General features: G+C 46.7%; 3 protein-coding genes across 4 annotated transcripts in view; 2 read left to right on the top strand and 1 right to left on the bottom strand.

Moving 5' to 3' along the window:
- LOC117611860 (uncharacterized) overlaps positions 1-24,386 on the top strand; it is an 82,693-nt gene that overhangs the window by 19,727 nt on the left and 38,580 nt on the right. The gene's annotated exons all lie outside the window — the stretch shown is intronic.
- Positions 1-24,386, top strand: part of LOC143305213 (RNA-binding protein MEX3B-like) — a 43,978-nt gene that overhangs the window by 10,927 nt on the left and 8,665 nt on the right. The gene's annotated exons all lie outside the window — the stretch shown is intronic.
- On the bottom strand, positions 17,302-17,893 carry LOC143305750 (uncharacterized). The gene is given in 3 exon segments (XM_076690551.1): positions 17,302-17,415; positions 17,417-17,508; positions 17,797-17,893. Coding segments are annotated over 3 exon segments (303 nt in total).

Here is a 24,386-nt window from a genome sequence, read left to right as displayed (position 1 = left end):
ACGAGGCTCCTTTACAGCCACCGAAAAATCTTCGAATCCATTATTTATTTACTCGATCTGGTCGTGAACACGATTCGGGGACGACAGGGCATTAAACGTGATACGGTAGCCAAGGGTTCTGATGATTCGAGGAGATAAAGGAGAGAATAAAAGGCGGGAAAATCGAGGCTGGAAGAACGATTCGAGACGAAGACGTGAATTTCATTCGTGGGCTAATTATGCATACCTCATTAATTTCGCGTGCACGGCTCGACCAAGTCGGTGGATTCTTTTCGAATCGAAACTCGTCACGAGCAGCCTACCATCCCGTCGCCGTGAAATAATATTCCTTGATAAAAAAAAACGCGACGACTCGCACGTATAATTATACACGAAGAAGTGCATGCCGCCATGGTACTCGCGTTCTTCTGCATCTGTTTCAAAACCGAGTGCGCACGACCTTGAGTTAAATTATGCTGCACGCCACTTTTATTACATTCCCATTCAAATGACATGCACTAATAGGGACGTTAAACTCCACCGTAGGTCAGGCGACCACGCGTTTCACCGTGCAACTCTAACGATTTCGAGCGTGAAATCCTCTTTCCAGCTCTTTGTCTCGAAAGCTCTCTCTAGCCTAGTCGTGTAGGTTAAAGACGCACGATTTTCTCGTAGTTATTCTTCTTGAAAAATTATATCCATCGATCGTTAGGACGTTACGATTTATCACGATTCCGTGGGCCAGCAACGAATCTCGTCGATCCCAGGAGACAGGATAAGATAGAATTTCGTCGGGACAGGGGAGGTTTCGAGTGGCTGTTTGGTAAGCCTGATCGGAAGTGGAAAATGTCTTTGTTTGTTGCACACCAGCAGGCCCGGAGCCAATACTCCAGGATACACAGGGGGATATCGAATATCCAGTGAACGACGTGCACACGAGCGGACGACGAGGGTTCGCTTAACCTCCTGCTAGTCGCTTTTCTTTCCTCCATCGGTGGCCTCTGCCTCCTCTGCCACCATCTTCTCCTCCTTTGTCAGACCTTTGTCCCGTCTTCTTTCTTTTCCTCTCTTTATCCAGGCACGTATAGCGGCACCGGCTTGCTCCGATACTATACGCCCGGGATCCCTCTGCTCCGCGTACGCTACGTTAGACTTGGCGGAATTCCATCGCTATTAGGACATTGAATCGCGAAGTCAAATGGTGGGAGGCTCTCGTTAGCGAAAGGGTTAAAATGACATCACGATTCAAACGATCCTCATTCATTCATGTTATCTAATTCTACGTACGCGTTTTCCTTTTTCCATTTGTCGAGCGCAAGAACGTGCGATGTTTTTGTACCGTTAATCGTCGAAAGATCGTGCAGAAGGGAGGATCTCGCGATTCCACACCTCGCATTATCGAGTTTCCTCGACATGCATTATTTCATGCGTAAACGCGACCGAGGGACCAAGCGGCGCTTTATGAAAAGAGTACAAAGAAGTGTTATTCGAGCATCGACCAACTCTTTTCCTCTGTTTTTTTTTTTTTTTTTTTTTTTTAATACTCCTACCCCCTCGTTTTTTTTTTTCTCTTTGCTTGACAACGGTGCACATCCTTTCCTCGATGCAGCACGCACGAGTATCCGATTATTCGAAGACCGCACACGTCCCGGGAGGAAGTGGTTCGCAACCGACCCACCTACACTCGTTGCGTGTGTTCGTATGCGTATTCGCCACGTAGAGAGGACGGTAAGGCGTAAGCATATACGCGCGAACACAGTCTCTCTCTTTCGCTCCATTTGGCCAATCCGCGTCCCGTACGCTCGGCTCGCAACAATGCACCCGACGTGGCACTTCCGTCCGGACCGAGGAAAACGTCGCCTGCACTGCCGGTTTAATCGTTCCCGACGAACCACGCCGCCATGGAATTCGATCGTGGAAATCTCGAGGATTCCTCGTAATAAACCCTTGCTTCTATTAAGTTACGTTTACACCCCGGAGGAAAAAGAATCGAGAAGGATAAGAAAAACCACCGTGAGAACGTGTTGGAGAAACTTTTATTACAATAAATAGGAAAGAAAGATACAAACTTTCAAAATAAAAAGACAATAAAAATCGCAAGAATATTAATGGGAATATTCTTCACAAAAAGTCATGGATTTGAATACAATTAGAATAAGGCGATTAAAATGTATCGTGACGAAAAACCTGCACAGTACTGTAATTAATCGATCGAGAAAATGAGCAACGATAATAATAAGGTCTCGTCTAGTCTGGATCCAGCTCTGAAAGCTTACGCGACAAAAACCGGCGAGCAGAAATACCCGTAGACCTCACGCGGCGATTTCCGGTGAAACAGCACGAATGAATTTTCTCGTTGCTCAAGGAAAAACCTCGACCTCGCTCCTCGGCCGACCTTTCCATCCTGAGAGAACCGTGTGAATGTCGAGCGTGGAAGCAGTGCTGCTCGTACACGGACGAGAGAGAAAGAGAGAAAGAGAGAGAGAGAGAGAGATAGCCTTCGTAGTACGTCGAACTGTGACGTAGTCGTCGGTGCGTGTCCTAGGTCAAGATTCAAGACTGTGTCTACTGCTCTCTCCGCTCGACCGTTTCTTTCTAGCCGAGCATGGACTTCATCCTTTCGCCTTCGTTCTCTCCCTTTCTTTCTTGCAACCTCCTCTACACGGTCGCGCAAGGAAAACAAGAGGAACGTGTGCATGTGCCTCCTTGCATTCGCGCGACTGTACGATCGCACGCGACTTAGGCTACTTTTCATTATGAAAAATTCTTCGAAATTTTCTAATATGTATTAATATCGGATCACAGTGATGCACATTGGAAACAGCTGTACTCACAGTGGTGTAAGTTTGACTTGCACCCATTGTCAACCGAACATCTGTTCCTTTCGTGAATTCTAATATCATAGTTTTGCTATCTGTTAAAATACGAGCAGATTTCCACCAGGCAAATCGCGTCCCACGTGTTTTTTTCTTTTGCAACCTCGATTTAATGAAATTACACGGACCAACATTGTTCTGAAGGTTGATCGCGCGTTAGTTAGATTTGAAAAGGCCGCCAAGAGGAATTTGATGCGGGTCCGAAGGAGCACGGTTCTTTTTGGTAGTGTGTCATCGGGACGCGAACCTGTCCCTCGACGTTTTTCATCGCTCGTTCGAGAAGTTTAATCGAGATTCGGCTTGCCGTGCTGTCGGACGCTTTCGCGTTCTTTGCCCGGTTCGCGGTTTCGACTTTCGTTCTTGCAAAATCCGACCCACCTTCTCAGCAGGTTCGATCATTATTTCTTCTTTCAATCTTTTTATTATTGTTCCAATGGTAATGCAAGATCGTGCGCATTCCCGGCCTTCGAATGCAAAGTACGCTCTCGAAAATGAAGTAGATAATATAATTTCGCTGGATTACTACTTCTGGGGTCGTCTATAATTGCGCAAAGTTCAAACGAAATCACTCCCCCCGTTGTTAGAACCGCTTTCATAATTACACAATTGTGCAATTATTCCATGCTATTTTCCAATTACTTGCTCCTTTTGCGAGGGAAATAGAGATACATATACCGGTGCGTGGCACGTGTTGAACAGGTAACGGCGTCCGCGATGGTTACGCAAAAGTCGCGGAAAGGGAAAGCGGTGACAGCACACGCTTCGCTCCGCTCTGCTCGGTCGGTCTAACGAGAGGCGCGAGCTAATTCGAAAGATACGAGAGAGAATCGCGGCACTGACCTACTTCCTACTGCCTAATGTCGGCTCTCCTCTGTCGACATAAAAACCCGTGGAACGTTCTTTGTCCGTGTACTTGCCGCGATAATTAGCACGACTCGCGCGACAAGGTGAATCACGGAAAACGAATCCCTAGACGAACGTTCCAAAAGGATTTCGATCCGTGCTTCTCCTATCCGTTGCTCCAGATAACTTTCTTCGCGTTGCGCAACGCCGCTCGCGTTATCGAATCTCTCGAAAGCCGGGGCTATTCTTTGTTTTTCATCTTACCATGTTAATGCTTGGGACAGTATTGGAGTCGGATGTTAGATACCGCTGAATGGGGATAGGATGTCAGGGAATAAGAAAAAATTATCAATTTTTAAATTGTGATAGGATTTTCACTCCATTTCGCCGACTTCACTAGATTGTTTGGACCCCTTCCAGTTATTCTCTACAAAGAAACATGCTATTTCGATTTTATTGGGACATGTATCGGTATTAAGCTCACCGGGATATATAACGGGGCGTTTTTCTTTACGGTCGTGCCTCGTGAATAAAATTAAGTTCGAAGGCACCTTTGGTTTGTCGAATGAACGCTGGCAATTTATATTCCTATATCAAGAGCTCCTCTCTCTGTCGCCAGGATTTCAAAGGACCGGTGGTCGTTTCGCGAACCCCATCAAGATAATAATGAATTCCGATTTTATTCTGCTGGAAATCAGATTACGCTAAACGCTCCTAACGACGCGTTTATATCGCGTGGCTCGCTAACGAGGCTGGAAGAAGCGATGTAAAGGCCTCGATTCGTCGTTAATTTTTAGCGGGACACTCACAATGTTAATCCGTTCGTCTATCGAAGCGCAGGCTGTTTCGAAAAGTGGTTTCTTCGTTCGAAATTCCACGATTACCATGGAAGAACCTTTTGTTCACGGTATTTCAACTTCTCCGAACATTCTCCGATTTATGAAACGCCGAAGGTTCAACAATTTTTCTCCGGATGCCTATAAATCATGAGGAGTGACCAGCCGGGTCCTCGTCCGACCGTTCGGTACCGAAAAGAGGAGAAAGAGGAACGAACGGACCGTGTCGAAATTTCACGTGGCTCATCTTTTTCTTTTTTTCTCCCTCTTCAGCGATGAACGCGTAGCGGCGCGGCGCCGTGTTCTCCATTGGCGAGAGGTGAAATGATAACGACTCGTAATAGGCTGCGAGATGGTCAAATGGAGGCTGGCGTGCGATCCTCGTAGACAAAGAGGTCGCGGATGAGCGAAAGTGGTTCTCAAACTGGTAAGGCGAAAGGAAAGCATCGTACCCGCGGTCGCCTGGCTGGCTCGTGTGTGTGTACGTTTCGTTCCTTTGTCCGATCTTTTTGAAGAGCCGCCACGAAGGAGAGCAGCTCGCCTTGAGACAAAGCGTACCTCGAACCTCCACCCGTGCTCAAGCGTCTCGTGTGCCTCTCTTGCGTCCCTTTCGTCTCGGCTCCTCCCTCCTGCGATCCTCCTACCCTCTCTCCGCGCCAGCAACCCTTCCCGTCGCACTCGCACTCTTTCTCTATTATTATGTTTTTGCAATCTATTTGTGTCTGCATCCTGCAGCTTTTTATTTCTCCTCTTGGTTCCTGCGGACGGTGCTCGTTCGCATCCAGAGAGTCGTCGGCCTCTCCTAACCGAACACCCACCTCCGCACCGCAGGTGTATCCCTCTTCGATCCAGAGGTGCTCGGACTTTGGCCGGCCGAGAGCACCTGCGACACGGCTCTACCTGATCTTTTGTCAACGTCATCCTCGATGATCCTCGTCGAGGAGGAACGAACGATAGGTATGGCAGGACGCGTAAGAGGAAGAAAAAGAACTTACCGGTTAATTGGCGGCGCGATAACGGAGGTCGCGAGAGGCGCGAATCTTGCGTCTTCACCGGACAGGTGTCCGATGCAATTAAGAAGTATTCTCATTTCCAAGCGAGAAAAAAGAGGTGGTTTATTTTTTTCCGGGAGGGTATAAGTTCAATCGAGAAAGGTTTTATTGGTACGTGGTTATGAATTGTCATTGCATTGTTTAATTTTTTTTTTTTATATTTGAAATACAAAGAATAGAAAGAACCAACAATATGTTTCGTTCTTTCGCGGTGATTCTACTAAAACCTATACGTATCGGAATATCACCGCGAAGAAGTTAAAGCGAACAGCGTGTATTCGCGGTGTTGGAAGAGAATTCCTTCGTGAAGAACACGTACGCGCGCGTGCATCGCGGGGTTAAAATCCATCCTCGGTTCCGAGACAGGGAAGAACGGTCGTTGCTCGGTGGTCGGACGCGTGTATGCCACTTCCTGTCGACGATTGAAAGGCTTAGAAAGCGAGAAAAAAATTAGGTGGCGTATTTGCCATGACGGTTGTCTATATGTACATCGGAGACGTCGATGGGTAGGACGAGAAGAAGCGAACGGAAGGTGTCCGGATCGTGCGTTGAATTGGAAAGCTCGCGTGGAATCGTGTGTTGTACGTCTTCTGTCCGGTTCGCCGCGCCTTGTTTCACGCGGAGTTCGTACAATCGGGCAAAATTACGAAAATTATAATCACGTAAGTTTGAAATTTTTAGTCGTTCCATCACGTTTCTTGGCATTCCGTGCCGGTGAGCGATGCATTCTGAGAACCCTCGGTATGATTTACAACGAGAGTACCTACGTTTCAATGTGAGCTCGTTATCTGACCACTTAACAACGCGTTAATCTAAACCCGTTCCTCGCGACGGAAGGAGATACTCCGCTCCTCCTTCTTCTACCTTGTGTTTTCCCGTAGGAGCCATGGTATCGATCGATCGATTTACTTATGTATCTAAATGCAACGTTGCAGGTTTATCGTTGATCGAACCGCATCAACGCAACTAACGATTAATTTACCGATGGAGCGCAATTAAGGAATTGATATCTGTTATTATTAACCTGGCTGATACTCTCGATCGGTCGTCGTTAAGCGTTTCTTACCGGCGTATTATTAGAAACATCCGAGTCCCGTTTCGGTCCGCGACTCTGCTCCGCGGATCGGCGCGCGTTACACACGTGCTTGTCGTTCCCCGCAGCAACCTATACCTACTCTTAAAAGAGAGAAATAAAAGAGAGAGAGAGAGAGGGAGAGAAGCACCGTGCGAAAAACGAAGCTGAACAAACGTAGGCAGCACACCTTCCCAAGCTGAAATTATGATCCCTATCTACTTGTACGTTCGCGGTGAGCGTAGGTGGTACGAAATGGCCGGAGCTGAAAAGAAAGCAAGGCGAAAATCCAGACCTAGCCAGCTTTATCCAGGTCCCTTATCTTCTCACAACAATCCCGCTATCAGGGTCCTTTCCGTCTTCGTGATATCACCTAGCTACGTTTACCTCCCTCTCCCTAATTTCTCTGTTTATTTTATTGCATTTTCTACCGGTGCGTTTTTCTTTCACAAACCGAAAGCTAACCGAAGAATAAGCGGATAAAAATGGTACGGTCGTGGTTGAGCACCTCTGAGCCGTCGAATCGTTGAACCACGGAGTGGTTCAGTGGCTCCAAGGCCGGCGGAAACCACGGGTGGGATGTGCGGGGCAGAACGGCCCTTCTTCGACTGGAATCCTCTCTCCTGTGCAACACACGCCTTCCGTCGTCCTCTTCTTCGTAGCCTTCGTTGCCTCGAAGAATAAAACGACGCCGACAATGACGAGATGACGATGGCGACATCGAAACAGACATACGAGAGACCCGGGTAAAGAGAAAGCCGAATTTCGCCCCGCGAATCTATGAACCACGCGTACGTTGTGCCGTTTCTTCACGTTCCTTTTTTCGTCGTTTCAATCATCCATAATTTTTCATTCGATTCAGCGATTACCAGGAATCGCGGATCAGGTTTGATATGTAGGATAGAAGGTCTTTCTTGTTACCCTGTGGCGTTGTCGACCCCATCGTCGCGGATGAAACGATGCGTGCACGATGCGTTTGGTGCGCTCGTTGAACATCTTCGGATTCCAGCGCGTTCGTTCGTCGCCACGCAGCCGCGCTTTTTCCTCTCGGCTCGGTTCGCTCCTCTTTGTCCGCGAGGGACCCATTTTAGGAATGAAATTTGCGAGATTATCGCTCGCCACCCTACTCGACTGAGCCAGATCCGAAACAAGGAATTCGCGGAATCCCATGGGCGAGGAACGCGAGTTTCGTTCGTGATTTTGGCTACCGATCGCACTTAAACCCTTGAATTTCAATTGCCAGTATTCGTGATCCCCTCGATTCAAGAGTTACGAACAATACGATTAACGAATCAGCGGATAACGAACAATAGCATTGTAGATTCGTTTAATTTAGAGAATGCGTTGTATAAATACCTAACCCAGCTGGTTGATAATTATAAATTAACTCGACGCAGTTTAAGAATAGAATCGCTACGTCAGCGTTTAACAAACGGTAACAAACTTTTGAATAATAGAATCAGATTCGGCTACTGACGCGACCTACTCTCCATTCAAAACCGCTAATCGATACTCCAGAATCATCCCATCAGAACGTATACGCGATTTATTACCTCAGAAACAAATGAATGAATGAAATTTCTGGGCGCGACCGATCGTTTTCATTCGGGCTGCTGTAAAAAATCTCTCTTTTACAAAAGCCACGCATCGCTGGTATTGTTTCGTTCAATGAAATCAACTGGCCGGACACGAAAGCGATCGTTATGCATCAGTTCCCTTCATTAACATGTTGATTATTATGTCAGTCATACGTGAATGACGCTTGAATTTTCATACTAGTTCATTATCTCTATATTAGAGAGAATTCTCTTTTCTAATTACAAAATCCTCACCTATCAACCCGTGAAGGTGACCAAGTTAATTGCCGTTGCAAAACATAATCTTTTTTCATACATGCAACTATATCGTCCCTTAGATTCGTGACGAATTTTGCGGGAGGTTACAATGTCCGTAGGCACCTCCCTCGTTTGGTATTCTTGGACGATCTGCTCGCTTCCAGCTTGGTCTCTTTTTCCAGCCTCTCCAGGAGGCGTCTGTTACTTTGTCAAAATATTCTCCCGCGGAGGTCCGTTCATGGAATTCACAAAGGATCGATGATGCTGTCTCTATTCAGCCGAGCCAGAGATTCATTTCTATCTTCTCCATTGATCTTAAATTCTACCGGTTGAACGGCAATTTTCCGTTCGAGATTCGATCAGGGTCGTGGTAACAAATCGAATAAATATTTGGTTTTTCGTCAGGGCAAGGCGTGGTTCGATCATTGAAAGCCAGGTTAATTTGTCTTGTTTGGTTAACCTGAAACGTCGATTCATTTGGCGGATACAGGATCGTTGGTTCGCGTGTACGAATGTTTACGTCGGCCGTGCACGAGGTCCGCAGGTATTTCGCAAGGAATTCAAGGATAAACGTCTTCAAGGCTTCGTCTGCGCGACGACTGCTCAGTTTGGTCTCGCTTGTCGGCCTTTCGCGTATCTATTCGTCGATGTCGCGATCGAGTTCACGATCGGGGGTTTGCTCGAAATTTCGCATGACCATTTTTACCAGCGTTTCTTGCGTTCCCGCTGCTCATTGACAATGACTCCGCATAATAAGAATCGGCCTGTGATTTCGCAAAAAAAAGAAATTGTAGAATAAATAAGCTTCGAATTTATTCGGAGCGATCGACTTGTAAAGTCAGCCGAATAGTTGAACATCTAATTGTCTCGATCGGCGGATAAATTCGAATGAATTCCAGAGGCTGTTTAATTCGCTCATACATTTTAATTCGGCGAATGGTTCGCGCATAGAATTCGCGACAAGTTTTTTGTCGCGTGGCGCTTCTCGCGAACGTAGTTACATGTAAAGTTGAGTTTGCACGCTCGTGTAATTTATACAAATCAAAGCAATTGAATGTGGAAATTATCCGACCGAGCAGATTGCATTTCAGTCAAAATTTTTGGCTTGTATAACGATCAACTTGTACAAATTCGATTGTACGAGTCAGTTTGCGCAAATTGTACGAACATGTAAACTCAGCTTAACAGAGAAAATCGTCGAAGCTACTAACCGTCATCGCCAAAACATCCGGTGCAGTCTGCAGCTGCAATTCAGAGTGTCGGGGCTGAGGATCGCGACGAAAATTACGCGTGAACGCGATACGAGTATTCGCGTTGTTCGCTCGTGATTCGCACGCTTTTCCATTGATTCAGACACCCATTGCCGTGAATTTTTAATTTAGCCCGGTCGAAATAAAAATTTTCTTTACAAAAAGAAAACTCTATGGACCTGGATCGTATTTTAGCAAAAATACCTTTTCGCGAATCTACTGTTCTAGTAGTTTAGCAAATTATACGATCACTTTTGCAAAAGAGCGTTGCTCTACGAAGGTCGGGTTCACAAAGCAAACGACCTCTAATGAAAGTGGAAACAGAAAATTACACGATGCGAGCCTTGATCGAACGATTTCCGTTTCCTCGGATCCCATTCTTCTCGTATCGACACCTTTAACCTTCGATTCTATACCATCCCGGAAAAAAAGAAGAAGAAAAAAAAAATAAAGTATAGAGCAAGGATAAAATAATCAGGTAGTAAAGTAGGAAAATTCAGTGGGAGCATTTTTGAAAGTTGGAAAAGCGTGCGGTGCTTCATAATTCGTAACGAATCCGTCTTTGTCCGGGCCAGGTATAGAGGAGAGTCGATTGTACCCAGTTGACGGAGAAAATTGGCCAACCTGAGAACGAGATGTTGGCCCAAGGAAGCCGGAGGTCTCTTTTCAGGTATTTATCCGTGGGTTCCGTGCAGGCTGGTGAGTCCGCCTTTAGAAATATCCCAGGACAAAAGAGACTTCTCGGCCGATGCACAACGGTAACTCGCTTTTGTAGACTCGAAACGGACCCACAATTGGCCCGCGATGCTTTTCGAAGCGGTGCAGCTTGTCAAAATGAAATTACCGAGGCTTTCCATAGCGTGGCGGAGGAAACATTCGACGAAGATGAAACGTTAGGTTATACGAGTCTAGTTTCTCATCGGCGTGTGCAATCCGCTTGAAAGCTACCTTAAATCAGTTGTAAGAGAGGGGAACAATGGGGGAGGAAATCCTATAATCCCAACTATTGGGATGGTATTGTTGTTCAGGATATTTCGTCTTGTAATTGTTTACTCCGATTTCACTAGTACCCGAGGATCATACGGCTTACGAGTGTTTACGGTCGACCCTGATCTCCATCGGATTAATAACGCGGAATTAATTTGAAAATTTGCTAGGATTCGATACTGGCTGCCACCAAGATAATCGTCGTTATTAATGGTTCGTTTCAAACGAGTTCACGGAACAATCGTAACCGAACTCTCGCCGCGACTTTCAGTACACCCGGCTTGCCGCCCACTCAAAAATTTCCCCCCTTTCACTCTCGCTTTCCGTGCTTTCATTCAACGAGAAAGAGCTAAGTTTCGACGACTGAAATGTTCCCATGGAAACGAACCACGGCATGGTCGTTCGCTAATCTTTCCTGGAGCCACTGGCACGAGCATGCACCAGTGAATATCGATCGACGAGCATGCGTTCGAAGGGTAAGAAAACGAGGGTTGAAGAAGGCCGATGACTGGTAAAAAAACCGAACCCTAGGTCTAGAAAATATCAAGGCTGGCACGAAATCGCGTTTGGTAGAAAGATTCGTCGTAAAAGTGGTGATGAACTGGTTTGAACAGTATACTGTAATAACAATGTTACTTTCCCATGTTATTAATTACTCGATTGCGTTACGTTTGAGATGTCGGTCACCGGTGATCCCTGGGCTAGTCAACGTGTTAATTGAGGATCGTCTAATGTGATCGTGGTCTCCGATGCAATTAACGCGCTCGACTGTCACTGTCATGCCCGGTGTAATATCTGATGATATAGATAATTAACACTCTGATTGCCATGGTAGAAAATCATTCTAATTAGTTCGTACGATTTTCACGCGATTACGAAGGCGACGGGTTTTGGGAAAACCTGTGTCTCTTGGCTTGGAAACGATCGATATAGTGGCTCACTGAAAAAGCCACAATATTAGCTGTCCTTGCTTGTTTGCGGGCTTCTAATCGCAGAGAAGAGGTGACGTACGGTTGAGAGAATGCGCTGATGCTTTTCAAACGACGCACTTTTCATGTTGCTTTGGACGCGAGATGTTTGGTGTAGGTGGTGTATTTTTATTTATTTATTTATTTCCTATTTATACGGGAAAATACATCCCTTTAGTGTACAATGCGGTTACAATAGTGCGTCACTAGATTTCCAGATTTGGTAATATGCTAACTGTTCAAGTAGACTAACAAGCTGAGTTTGAAATAAAGTGGTCGATCCGGAGAAGAAATCAATACATGGGCAATAATGATTCGCTAGATGACATATGCGGTTAACAGGATCAGAGAAAATTAAATTGGTGTTAATTAAAATTAAACAGTGATACGAAACGTCCTGTTTGGAACATAGAAATTCAATTTCTCGAGTAACTGCGGACAGCGTATAGTGCCGTTGATTAACTTATAAATATAGAGCAGATCATATACTATCCGACGATTTTCAAGTGTGATCATGAGTGTCTGTACGGGTCCATAATCGTGCTTCTGAATTACCATCCCGTGACCCATTTTATATGCAACAAATCTCAGAATACTGATATTTTTATTCATTACCAGGTTAAATAAATCTTCGAATGCTATTTTCAATGGCTTTTGCTTGAAATATAAGCACCGGGCTAGTCGCGACAAGCCTGAATTCTTGTCAGCTGTTCGATGCAACAAGGCTTAAAAAACCGTCACGTCTGGACGTATTGTATAATAATAATCGTGATGTATAGTCAGTCGTCGGATGATTCACTGTTAGGTCAATACCTTGGGCTGGAAACACCGGTCGGTGGTATTACACGAGGGCCGTTTCTGCGAGTGATCGATAAGCCACGCGTGACTCGAGTGTGCGTGTTCCGCAAAGGGATCGTCAGTTGGGGTTGACGACAACGAGGGTTAGCCCGTTAGAACGCTTTCAACCCTGTTTCGTCCCTGTACGCGAATAATTAATTCGATTTTTCGAACGTTTGCCGGTCTTCAAAACGAGCTATACTTCCAGGTGTCGATTTCCTCTTTCTTCTTTCTCTCCGAGTACCATTCGATAAACGACGATTCTTTTTCAATCATCCTGGGATCTGAGAGATCTCATAAACCACAGGAGGCTTATCAACGCGGCGTCCACTTGCTGGAAATCCTCTCGACAATTTCTCGCGCGAGTTTTACTCTGAAATGACCACGTAGTCCGACACGAGCGCAAAAACGTCGTGGAACGCTGCTTTCCTCGCCGTTCTGTCCCTTTTCTTTAGCCAACCACCATTATCGTGACTCATCCAGAAAGCTGGTGTAGAGAGAGAGAGGTTAGAAGCAGTGGCTGAGAAACGACAGACTGGTAGAAACTCGTTTTCCCGTGGCGGATCGATGCGCGAACAAACGCGATGGGGAAATCTTAAGGTACGAAGGAGCTCGCATTTGCTCGTTTTGCCTTTGGCCCCGAGCTCGATCGTTCTAGGGTTATTGGATCCCAGCGATGAAATGGGAATGGTAACGGCCAACGCGTTCAACGAGGATTCTTTTTCGTGGATAAAAGCTCCCCTACATCGTTCACGGATCCTCTCTGCTTTTCTTCTTTTCTTTCAATGAATAGTCGAGAATTGTATCATTTCGATGAAATTCATTCGACAATCGTTTGCGTTTTATAAAAAGGTCTACGTGGATTGTTTAGTAAAGAAACTATACACAGAAATGCTATTCATTTATATGAATTTTCTTTGCATGACGAATTCGAAAATAATGTACGGTTTGAACATTTTTCGAGTATCACCGTGCACGCGCTCGATAACACCGATTCAGGCGTGTTTTGCGAGAAAACAACCCTAATGGAAGAGTGTTCGAGCGAGACGAACTGACGGACGGGAACGAATCGTCAGGTGTACGCGATAAGCCGGTAAATTTTAGAGGAATTCCGTTTTACTTGGAAGCAAACGACGCGTGAACAGAAACAACGCGTTCTCTCGGTGCATTTTCGAATTTTTATCGATCCCTCGGTAGATCGAGCACCTAGACAGTCGAGAACGGAGGAAAATGATGTCTGGTATCGTGTCATCGTGCTGCAATTTTCTTCTCCGGAAACGAATGAAAATCATATAACATCTATCGTACAAACAATTTAAACAAATTCTTGGTAAATCTGTCGCATTCTTCCCTTAGAAATGTTCCGAGTTCATTCATCGATGATAAAGAAAGGGTATACATTCGTTCCAGAAATATATCTTTAGATGGTACCTCTATTCTCGCGATATGATTTCCTTTTATCTAAACTGTCGTACGATGTACGAAAAAAAAAGAAAAAAGAAAAGAGAACACCCCGGTACATCGAGGGGTTACAGTTTTTAAACGCGGAATCGAGTTTCACGGGTGACCCACATTTCCAGGAGGTTTTTGTGGAGGAAAGTAAAAGGTACGTTTATTTAGATGAACCTTTCACCTCGCGGTGCTTTGGCATTTTAAGGTTCGCCCCGGTTTTTTTCTCTTACCCCGGTGCTCGATGAATGGATCGGACACACCGTGTACTTAAGACGCGTCCTCGACGAGCGTAAATGCCATACCCGCGAGAATTTCCATCAAATGGCTTGGTCAGTGACGATTAAAAATAGAGAAGGATCTCTCGAAAAATCGGTATCACAACTTTCATCCGGCGTTGTTTCCTCGCTGGTTGTTAACTAAATTTCAAACTGCAATTGCGTAAAAATCTGATCCTTAACGGGTTAGATTACTGCTCGCCGCGTTCCGTGTCTCTATCGATCGAGATCGCCGCAGTATCTTCGGCGCAGCTCGTGACGCGCGGCGTGGTCTCGAATCGAGAGCACCGCTCCAGAATGGAGAAAGAGCGATATAGAGGGGAAAAAGAAGAGAGGCAAAGTACGCTTAAGACGAAAAATTATTTGGAGCGAGAGGAATTGACGCGTTCTGCCCGGTAACGACGTTCCAGTTTTCGTAACGAGCCTCGGCATGTAAAGCACACCGTGGCGGCATGCCCGGTGTTCCAGTGAAAATCTCCATTATCGTAGCCGTAAACTTCGACAGCAGGTGCAAAACCGGCCGATTTCGGTCGGTCGGCTTTCCAAGTAGAAAAGTGTATTCCCCGGATTGGGTGGCAGCCGAGGCCGGGCGAAACTTACAGCGCCGTTGTGCCACGTCCCCATAAAAATTGAATGAACAACGAGCATAATGTTCGCCGTTAATGCTGACCAACGGTGCGCCGTACGGTTTACGATTGTAAATTCGCCCAAGGCCCCCTTACCTTCTTCCTGTCTCTATTCCTCTTCTTCGTTTCTCTTTTCTACGTTTGCTCGTCACTGGTTTCGTGTTCTTGTCGTCCGTTCCCTTTCCACGACGCCTCTGATAAACGTTATCGTGCCCCGTTGCACTCCCTGCTACGCTCTTTCGTACACTGAACGCTCGTTCCAGTAGTCTTTATGATTTTTCGATTTTCATCGTGTTAACGTATAACCGAAAGTAGAATAAAACGCGTCTAAAATTGTATTCTAGATCGCCTAAGTCACGCCGCGTTTACGGGCTTTAAGGATGCTTTCCAAGTAAAATAAGTCGCGTATCTTGCTCTACATCATTGGGTCACGAGCAACGTTGAAGATTCGAGGAATCGGACGATTTGCAACGCGAGATTTTTACCGGATCGTTGGAAAGTAGGTGAATCCATTGGCGATCGCGATCTAAGTCGCAGAAACGACCCGTGTCCCGCACGCGCGTCCGAGTTTCGCAATCATTCAACGGTACACACGCATTATTTAACCCTCGGAGTAATGGCTGCTGGGTGATTCGATGCTCGTAAAGTAACTCGCATTATCTTCGATTGATTAGCGAAACACGACGCTCGAGATGCTAACGAGCGAATAAAAAATTCGCCAACGAAATCCGTGCCGTTAGTCATCGAACAACCCTCGTATTTTACTGTCCACCCCTGTTCGATACAAATTATCATTGCCGCGTACCCTTCCCCCCCCCCAGATTTATTAGCGTAATGTTTCGAGGGCATAAATAACGAGCGCAACAGCGGCAACAGAAATGCGAAAGTAATTAGTTATACCCATCGGTGGTTATGGGATCGAAACAGGAAATGCTAGTCGCGGTAACTGCAACAACGAGTCGAACGCGCCCCCTCCGGCTTGCATTTCATTCTTTTTTTCTTTTTTCTCGTACGATTATTTATGCGCTGACTGGGATCGACTCGATCCAGTATGGTCGAATCGAGTCGAGCGAAGAATCGCGTGCTGCAAAAATTCATTTTCCCTGCTTCGAGTAAAGTATTTTTATCCTTCGAAGGAAAAGTTTCATGTGATACACAACTTTTCTTTTCGTTATGGAAATTTACAGGTGGCGTCGCGCAGATCCATAAAGCGTGTCGAAAGTTTGTCAAGTTCGTTCCTGAAAAACGTAATTGAAGCAAGAATTCAGCGACACAGTTCTTGTTGTCCCTTGAATCGATAAGAGTAAGAGCCGACAATTAATCCAAAGTTTGAGTATCCAGCGAGCGAATTTAGCTCCGTTTCTTGTCACGAGATAACGTAAACTTTGGTGGCGTGTACAAATTGTACGTAGTTTACGGTTTTTGGCGGTGTCGCCTCTGAGGAAATCGCGTGTCTACTTCCCACTTACTTTCGAGTTACGAATGATTTCTAGACGAAGCATCTAAAATCTGCTTCTCGTTCGTCGCGTAATTTCTGTCTCGGCCAGCTTGTCCCGTGGAAGTTTCTCCCGCGGCTAGCTGAAGCTCGATGGCCGACAGTGTTCGATTTATATCCGTAATTTCTATGTTTGTCGATCGCGTATAAGTCGCGAGGAGTTTTTTCCGAGGAACGCAAATACGTGACGTGCATGTCAACGTCGTTCGTTTCTTGTGAAACTTGGAAGTCCTCTTGTCGGTGGTAAACGAGGAAATGAATATATTAACACATCGGATATCGTTCAATTAATGTAATTAAATAATTAGAAGAAAATTCTTTGCACTAATTTCGTGAGATAGCAGTTGGAAAGTTTAAATCGAATAAATCACATTATCATTCGATGAAAGTAATAAACACGTAAAGGGGTTGATTTCCCAGAGGGTTAACGACATATTGATTTGCACAGCCCTTCCTTTTTTTGCTTACCCCGACGGGTAGGTAAAAATTACGAATGGCTTCGAGTAACAAAGCAAAGAGAAAATGTAGGAAGAGAAGCGGGATGGATGGGTCGTGCGAAAAAGCGTCTTCTTTCCTATAGCGTGCGAAGGGAACGTCGTAGGGTCGAATTTCATCGGCCTCTCGAGGTTTCCGAACCTTCACACAGCTCGTGCGAAATAAGGGGAGGGGAATATTGCGATGCGAGCTCGAAAAGAATCGAAACGAACAATGAAGGCGAAGAAAATTGGCGCAAAAATGAAGAAAATAAAAAGAAGAGAGGAGGTGGTGCGAGGGATTGAACGAGCATTTTAATCGAGCTAGTGGGTGACTGGTCAGGAGTGGTGCCGTTTTATTCGTTCCCTCGGGAACCGATTTCCATCCACAGAGTAGAAAAATGATGAAAGTCGTTTTTCGATCGATACACGGTCTGGTATGACCTCAACTCGCCCCCTTGGTCGAGGTGCTTTTTTGCATTTGAAGTAGCCTACAGCTGGAGGCACAGCTGATGGGGCATACCCATGATTCTAGGGGTTGCGTACTTTTCCCACCCTTATTTCCAGGTCATGGGACAGTTTCGTTGATGTTCGGTTGTAATCGATTTATCCTGACTTCGCGCATGGGGAAGTCCTGGCTTAACGTGCCAAGGGTCGGAGGGAAAATATTAGCGAAATTTTATGGCGACGAAGGTAGACTATTTTGCGAAGGACATTCTTAAATCGACGTACAAAATGATCGCAGATGGTATTTCTAAAAATCCATAGCGTATATCCATGGTGTACAATGAAAGGCTCGAGTTACGTTGGGTTAAAGGACAGAGTAGAAAATCTAATACTGGTTTAGACAATAGTGCTACCTGTTTTCACGGCGGACCGTTGTCTCCTCCACTCGTTCGGTCGAGAGAGGTTTGAGGTAGGTCGATCGACGGAATGACTCACCCTTCGGTTTCTCTCGAATGATCGAGCCAGAGCCACTCTGGGCGGAGTGGCTTCCACGGTGGGCAGCACGTCCCATTATATCCGCCGTGGCTCATTAATATCGTGACATCCAATATCTTGTAATTATAACCGAACTGTTGTCCGCATAAGTCCCGGGCTCTCGTAAATCGATAATGAATCATCGGGCCACGGGTTAAACGTGCCCGCTCGTTATTTTGCAACTTTCTTCCATATTCGTTTCAACTATAACTGCACCGAGACCCGATACGATATAATTGGCCGCGGTGTATATCGGTCGGAGCGAAAAATAATTCGACGTAGACCGACGATACACCGAGGGGTTCACCGTCGAGCAATTTTATTCGACGCGTCGCAATTTCTTTTCCGTATCATCATGAACTATTGCATCCGATAAGCGGTGCAAATAGCAATCGAATCGCGTGTCGAGGGTCGCGAGGAATATTCAAGGTTGAGAAACCGATGGGATCTGAATTCCCACTTTCTCGGACACGATAGCACCGGGCTATACACGTAGCATGCACTTGGCTTCCCCCAGGTGCAATCTTTTTTTTTTTTTTCAACTACAACCTGGTTACCATATCGTCTTTTGCGCGGGCACTCGTGCGCATCCGCGAGACTGAACGCTTGGCAGGCTAGGCGCGCGTCCTTCGTCCTGCCGCACGACCGAGCTGCCCATTTCCTCCGCGCCCTTTCCGACGACACGTTGACGCCGTTTCCCCTGGTAAAATCGACCAACGGCCTTTCGTAATCGGACTTTTCTATCGCGGGACCCCCTAACAGACGACAGAATTCCCTTGTTCAAAACGTTCCTCTATGGAACGAACAATGTATCGGGCCTGGATAGCGGACGTATATCGGCGAGAAAAAGAGAGAGAGAATGAGAAAGATAGGAGGCCCGTGTGGACGGAAGAGAAAAAGAGGAAGAAAGAAAGGCTGTGGCCAGCAGAGGAAACGAGACGTAGGGAAGAAAGAGTAGGAGGAGAATGAACGCAGTTGGGCGGCCGTGTCAGTGGAGTTCAATCTTAATATAGTGTGACCCCCACTGCCATTCGAGACACTGTCGGATGCAACTGCAGTTGCAGCGCGCACGAACGAGAGAAAGGGAAGAGACATCAGGCGGTAGATGAAGAAGGAGGAGGAGAACGAAAACGAAAGAAAGAGAGGCCGCAGTGAACGGGTGCGTGCATTGCACCTTATTCCCCTGTCCGGCGAGTGAGTCTCGCTCGGTTATTTCAGAGACATCGGCCCCGAGAGAGCCGCATATATCTATATGTATGCACCTAGTATATGTGTGTATATATATATATATAGATGCACCTATAGATCGCGGTACGTGTACATAGAAAGGAATAGGGATGCTTGCGCGCGCACACGCGACACGTATATACGCGGCGACGCGATGCGTGCACACGGTCGGGATTGTTCGGACGAGTGTCATCGATCTATTTCGAGAAGAGGTTGGAATTTCTGGCCTTTGAGAGGGATCCGAGAGGGAGATAAAGAGAAACGGAGAAGGATGGTCAAGCGTCGCGTCGCCTCGCGTCGCATCGCACCGCGTCGCAGGAATATAGGAAGATGCATCGACACACCTGTGCCATGGATCCGCGCGACGCGCTGGTCAGCGCAACAGTGACCGCTCCTTTCTACCTAACTCGCGATCCAAGCTGTTCTCGCTCTCTCAAAGAACCTCCATGATTGGCCATGCACTCGGCCAATCAGTGGCAAGATTTCCTGGAAACTAGTGAATAATCAGCATGACCGTGCATCGAACGCGATGCACGTTGATCGCGATGGGGCTACTCATTCCTGAGTTCCACGCTTTTTTCCGGTTCGATCGAACCCGAGTAACCACGTCGTCGATCTACGCCGACGAGCTGCCATTCGTCGAATCGCCTATGCACTTGCCTGTGTCATGCTGCGGAACATTCGTTTTTGGAGTTCGACGATCGGGTAGAAAGATCGCGAATCGATCGGGACCAGGTGTCCTCGAGGGGGGTCGATTGATAAGGGACAATATTTCGAAAGTTTATCAGTTTTATTGGAATTTCCACGGATGTTCCGGCGACTTGGCCTCTGTGAGAGGAGGGAGATACGACGAGAGAGGGACATAAAAGCGAGGAAGGGGGAATAGGATAAAGTGGTCGAGGATCAGAGGCTGGTGGGGCGAGCGGTGGTATTCGGCCGTTGCATTGTGGGGGTGTTGGCCTTCAACTTGACGGCGCAGTTTCACTGACCTGCCTGAGAAACTCGTGATATCCGCGCGACTCGTGCCCCACGAACCAACCTACAAGACACACCGATGTCCTGGGACCAACCAAAGGGTACCGCTACTTAAAGGATCCACCGGTCCTAAATAAACTTAACGCGCTACAAGTGACCTGATCCTCCTACCTGACCCGACATTGTTTCACATTCGTAGCTTGTCATCGGCGCTGTACGACACACAAATTCGTTTTCCCTCCTTTGGAATGCTCGTTCTCTGACTTACACGCTCGTAACCTTTCTGGAACAGAATGATTATGTGTCTTATCGATGATCAGGGGATCGAGTCAACTTAATCGACTCGAAGTAGGAGTTTTCACGGAAGTTCATTTTAGACTAGAGGAGCTAGTATCTTTATCCTGTTTCCAAATGATACTTATAAAAATTCATAATCTTTTCGAGTCTATCGAAGGGGTTAATTCAGATGTAGGTAGTTCTAATTCAAGAGTATGTTATATCGAACCTCGAATGGAATTGGCGAGTGTCCGTCGATGTTCGTGGTCGGACCGCGCTAAATCAGCGAAACGAGAGGTAAACGAACGGTTCCGATTCTCTGCGGTCCTTTTCGGGTCGACTTGGTCGATACCGCCCACGGTCGTCGGCGAGTCGCCGAGGAAACGACGAGTGCCTCTCGGCCAAGGCATTTGGTGGCTGTAATTAAAGCAAAAGACGAGAGCAGATGGCCCCCGAGTTCCTGTCCCTCTTGGACCATTTTTTTTTTTTGTTATCCCTCTGCCCAATTTCTAAGAAGTACAGTAGGCTGCAGGATTTCAACATTTCCTCGAGAACGTTCGTTTCAGAGAAACGCACCATCCATCTTTGGGTCGTGTAACTAATCGACGCCGAAAGGCGCATGAAACCGCGGACAATCACAATGGAGAATCCTGCAAGTTTCGATATCAATCAAGTTGAGCGTAATTGATGTACGATAGCGGTTCCAGGAATTATCGTCGTTTCAGTGTAACAAGCTTGGCAACAACTCTCTCGGTGTAGATATTGCAAATCTGTCGATAACGCAGGCCCGACTATCCTGTGTTCCCGTGTGCATGTGCAGCGCACTATGACCGCTAGTTTCCGAAGCGCGTGTATAATGCAGCTGCCGGCTATAGAGGCGTGTAACTATTGATCCTGCGGCCTTTGGGGAGAACTGCTGCTGCTGCCGCTGCCGCTGCTGCAGATTTTAGCAACGTCATTCGAGAGAGAGTGACGTATCGTGGGAATAGAAGGTCCAAGCTCCTCTCCCGAGAGGGCTTTGCACGGCATTGTACTCGGCTGGAGAACAGACCACGTGCTTCACGTGCATCGGCTACGTGAATGGCACCTCGAATGAATAAGAAAGATATCAACGGAATAATGAACCCGGTTTTGCAACTCGTCGCGAAACGACATGTCGATCGAATTTTCTAGAACACGAAGATGATCCCTCGAACGACCAAATATTGTCAGAAGTTTGATTTCAACCTGCTGTTCGATTTCCAGCGTAATTCAAAGATCCTGCCGAAACTAATACTCCCTTTCGCGATTTTACGGTGCGTGCAAGAAGAAGAAGAAGAAGAAAAAGAAGAATTCAAGGAGGAGGAGGAGGAGGAAAGGACGAAGGATCGGGTCGAGTTCCTCGGTCCCGGTCGATCCTCTCGTCCCTTCTGGTCCCTTCGATAGAAGCAGACAAAGGCAAAGGCGCCTTACGTTCTCTCCGATGCAGTTCTCTTTCTCTTCCTTTCACTCTCTCTTCTCTTCTCTTCGTCTCACCTCACCTTGGCCGCGGCCCTTCAACTGTCTGCGACCCACGCCCCACCTTCTCTTCCTCCATCCGAACTACCACCACCATGGTCGCGTTAGCCACCTTCTTCGACCACGAGCAGCAACCTTCTGCTTCTTCTTCGTCTTCGTCGTCGTCGTCGTCGTCGTCGTCGTCGTCCTCCTACCTCGTCGTCGTTGTCTTCTTCTTCTTCACCGACGCCATCGTCTTCCTCCACCTTCTTCTTCTTCTTTCTACTCATTCCTTCGCAAGAGATACGTGTATTCGTAAGAATTGCTGCTATCGCTGTGTCTATACCGATCCTCGTCCACCTGCCTTCCCAGAGTTATTTAGCCAACCGAACCGCTCCGATTTGCCCTAGGCGAATTTCCGGAACGACGGAGAACCTTGGGTAAACGGAAACTTCGACTGACGCGACGAAAAGGGAACACGCTAGATCGCGGTCACGGCTATTCGAAATACTAGCAAGAAGGTCAATTATTTAGGGGTTAATTAAGGAAAGTTCTCGTTCTTTGACGGGATGGTATCAGCGTGGACCACATCTCAGACTTTTCGTTAGATTCGTGCGTCATTTGAATGACGTTGATCTTCCAAGAAACTTCCGAGAAAGTTTCGCTGAAAAGTTTTCCTACTGGGAAACTGGAGGATACTTGAGAATTTTCAAGAATAATTAATAAATTCATCATTTTTAAATTTGATTGTGAAAAAAAGAGAAACACTTGTTTTTCTCTCGCTTCACTTAGAACACATCGAAAGGTTTGCGGTTTCACAGTGATTGAATTTATATCAAGATGCCATCGTAAAGACCGTTTTCCGCGGAATGGTCGATACGAGATACTTCTCGCAGGCTAAATCTGCCCCGTCATTTTTATTCTCCTCGATTTCTACGTCTTTCTTTCATCTACCACGTTTAGCCTCGAGCATCCTCGAGCCTCGGTATCCTTGGGCAAATTTATGCTTCTTCAGATTACGGATAATAATGGTTACCCTTGTGCCTTGGCGTGCTCGTCTTAACAATTTGCCAGCTAGAATTACGACCGACTCTTTTACCCCGCAGCGTTTTATCGCTACGATACGCGTCTAGCCGGTGCACGTAGTCATTGACACGCGGGTATCGCTCGATTTTTCGCTTCGACGGAAGAAAATTCCGTCGCGCAAAATTGCACCCGTCCCTTTCGCATTTTTTTCGACAACGGCCACGAATGATACCACGTTGCTCAACGCGGTAACCTTGCACGATTCTGTAACATGGCGAAGGATCCTGTGGCTTTGGCACACACGCCTGAGCGTGCAACGAAGTGTGCTGTTGGCAGAGCAACGTTGAATCCTTGGACGAGAATTTACGCGGTTGAAGAAAGTAGAGCGAGCTCCTTCATTTGATATTCCGTGTTGATCATCGAGAACAAATATATCGCGAGAAACCACGATGCTACTGTTTACATTGATTTTTAACGTATCGTCCGTTGAATCTTCTATCGAGGAAAGATCGAAAGGGTGGTGGTATGGTATGTAACCATTGAATGAATGTAATCGTCGAAGGTAAACCGGCTGGAATGAAGAAACGAGACGGAAGAAGGTTGGACACAATGGGTTCCGAAAATAAATCGTGATCGATGAAACTGAAACAGGATTTACCCTAGCGATTCGAGGACACACGTCCACGCGTTTTGTCGTTGCATAGATATTTATCGTTGCATTTTTAGACAGCAATTCTACCGAGACAGGAAACATGCACGAAGGGTGTAACCGGGACTTTGTTATTTCATTAAAACGTTTAATCCTCGTGGGTTTTGCGACGCGAAACAGTGTCAGCTACCCGTCGAGCAACGCCCGAAAATTCCTTGAAATCATTGAAAACTCCTCGGAAAGATGAGGCGCGTTATAGCCGCAATTACGCTCGCGCCCCCGAGACGACCTCGCGCGGTGCAACGCGTGTGACGCGCGTGTCCCTTTCCTCTGCTTGTGGCGTAAACGCCTGGAATCGCAGACCGCATCGTGTGTGCAGTTAAGGCCGTATCGATGTCAAGATTGTGCCGCAGCGGTTGTCCCTGAAGAGCCATGGACGCCCGTGACATTGCCGCGTCGCGCAAGGATTTTCTTCTCTTCTGACCAAGGGAATCGTTTAAAAGTAAAGCTAGCGTGCGTTGTGCACACTTATCAAACGCTATTTATGCCCGTTTGCATTGCTAAAGCATTCTTAATTTGTAATTTATACGCTAACTAGGAAAGCTTGCCGATTGATCATTCGCTTTCGCGCGTAACCCATCTTGTTCGGTTCGCGGCTGGATGAGATTCTTTCGCGTTTCTCCGGCAGGGTTTAAGTGAATTTTTTTAAAGCGCCGGATGATTTACGATCGCGTTGCTCGGCCCGTACAGTTGCAATTAAAAAAGACGCTAATGAACGTAGAATCGTGACTCGGAGCGAAGAGAAACGGAAAGGCAATGGTATGCGATCCGGAGAAGCGCGTGTGTCGCGTTCCCTGGCTCGGTTTGTGCACCGAAGGAGAGAGTGAACTGAATGAAAGGGAGCTTGGAGAAAGAGAGAA

The sequence above is a fragment of the Osmia lignaria genome, chromosome 10 (genome assembly GCF_051020975.1).
Source record: "Osmia lignaria lignaria isolate PbOS001 chromosome 10, iyOsmLign1, whole genome shotgun sequence".
Classification (NCBI taxonomy): domain Eukaryota; kingdom Metazoa; phylum Arthropoda; class Insecta; order Hymenoptera; family Megachilidae; genus Osmia; species Osmia lignaria.
Note: the sequence above shows the minus strand (reverse complement) of the source record. Positions and strands in the feature narration are given on the sequence as shown.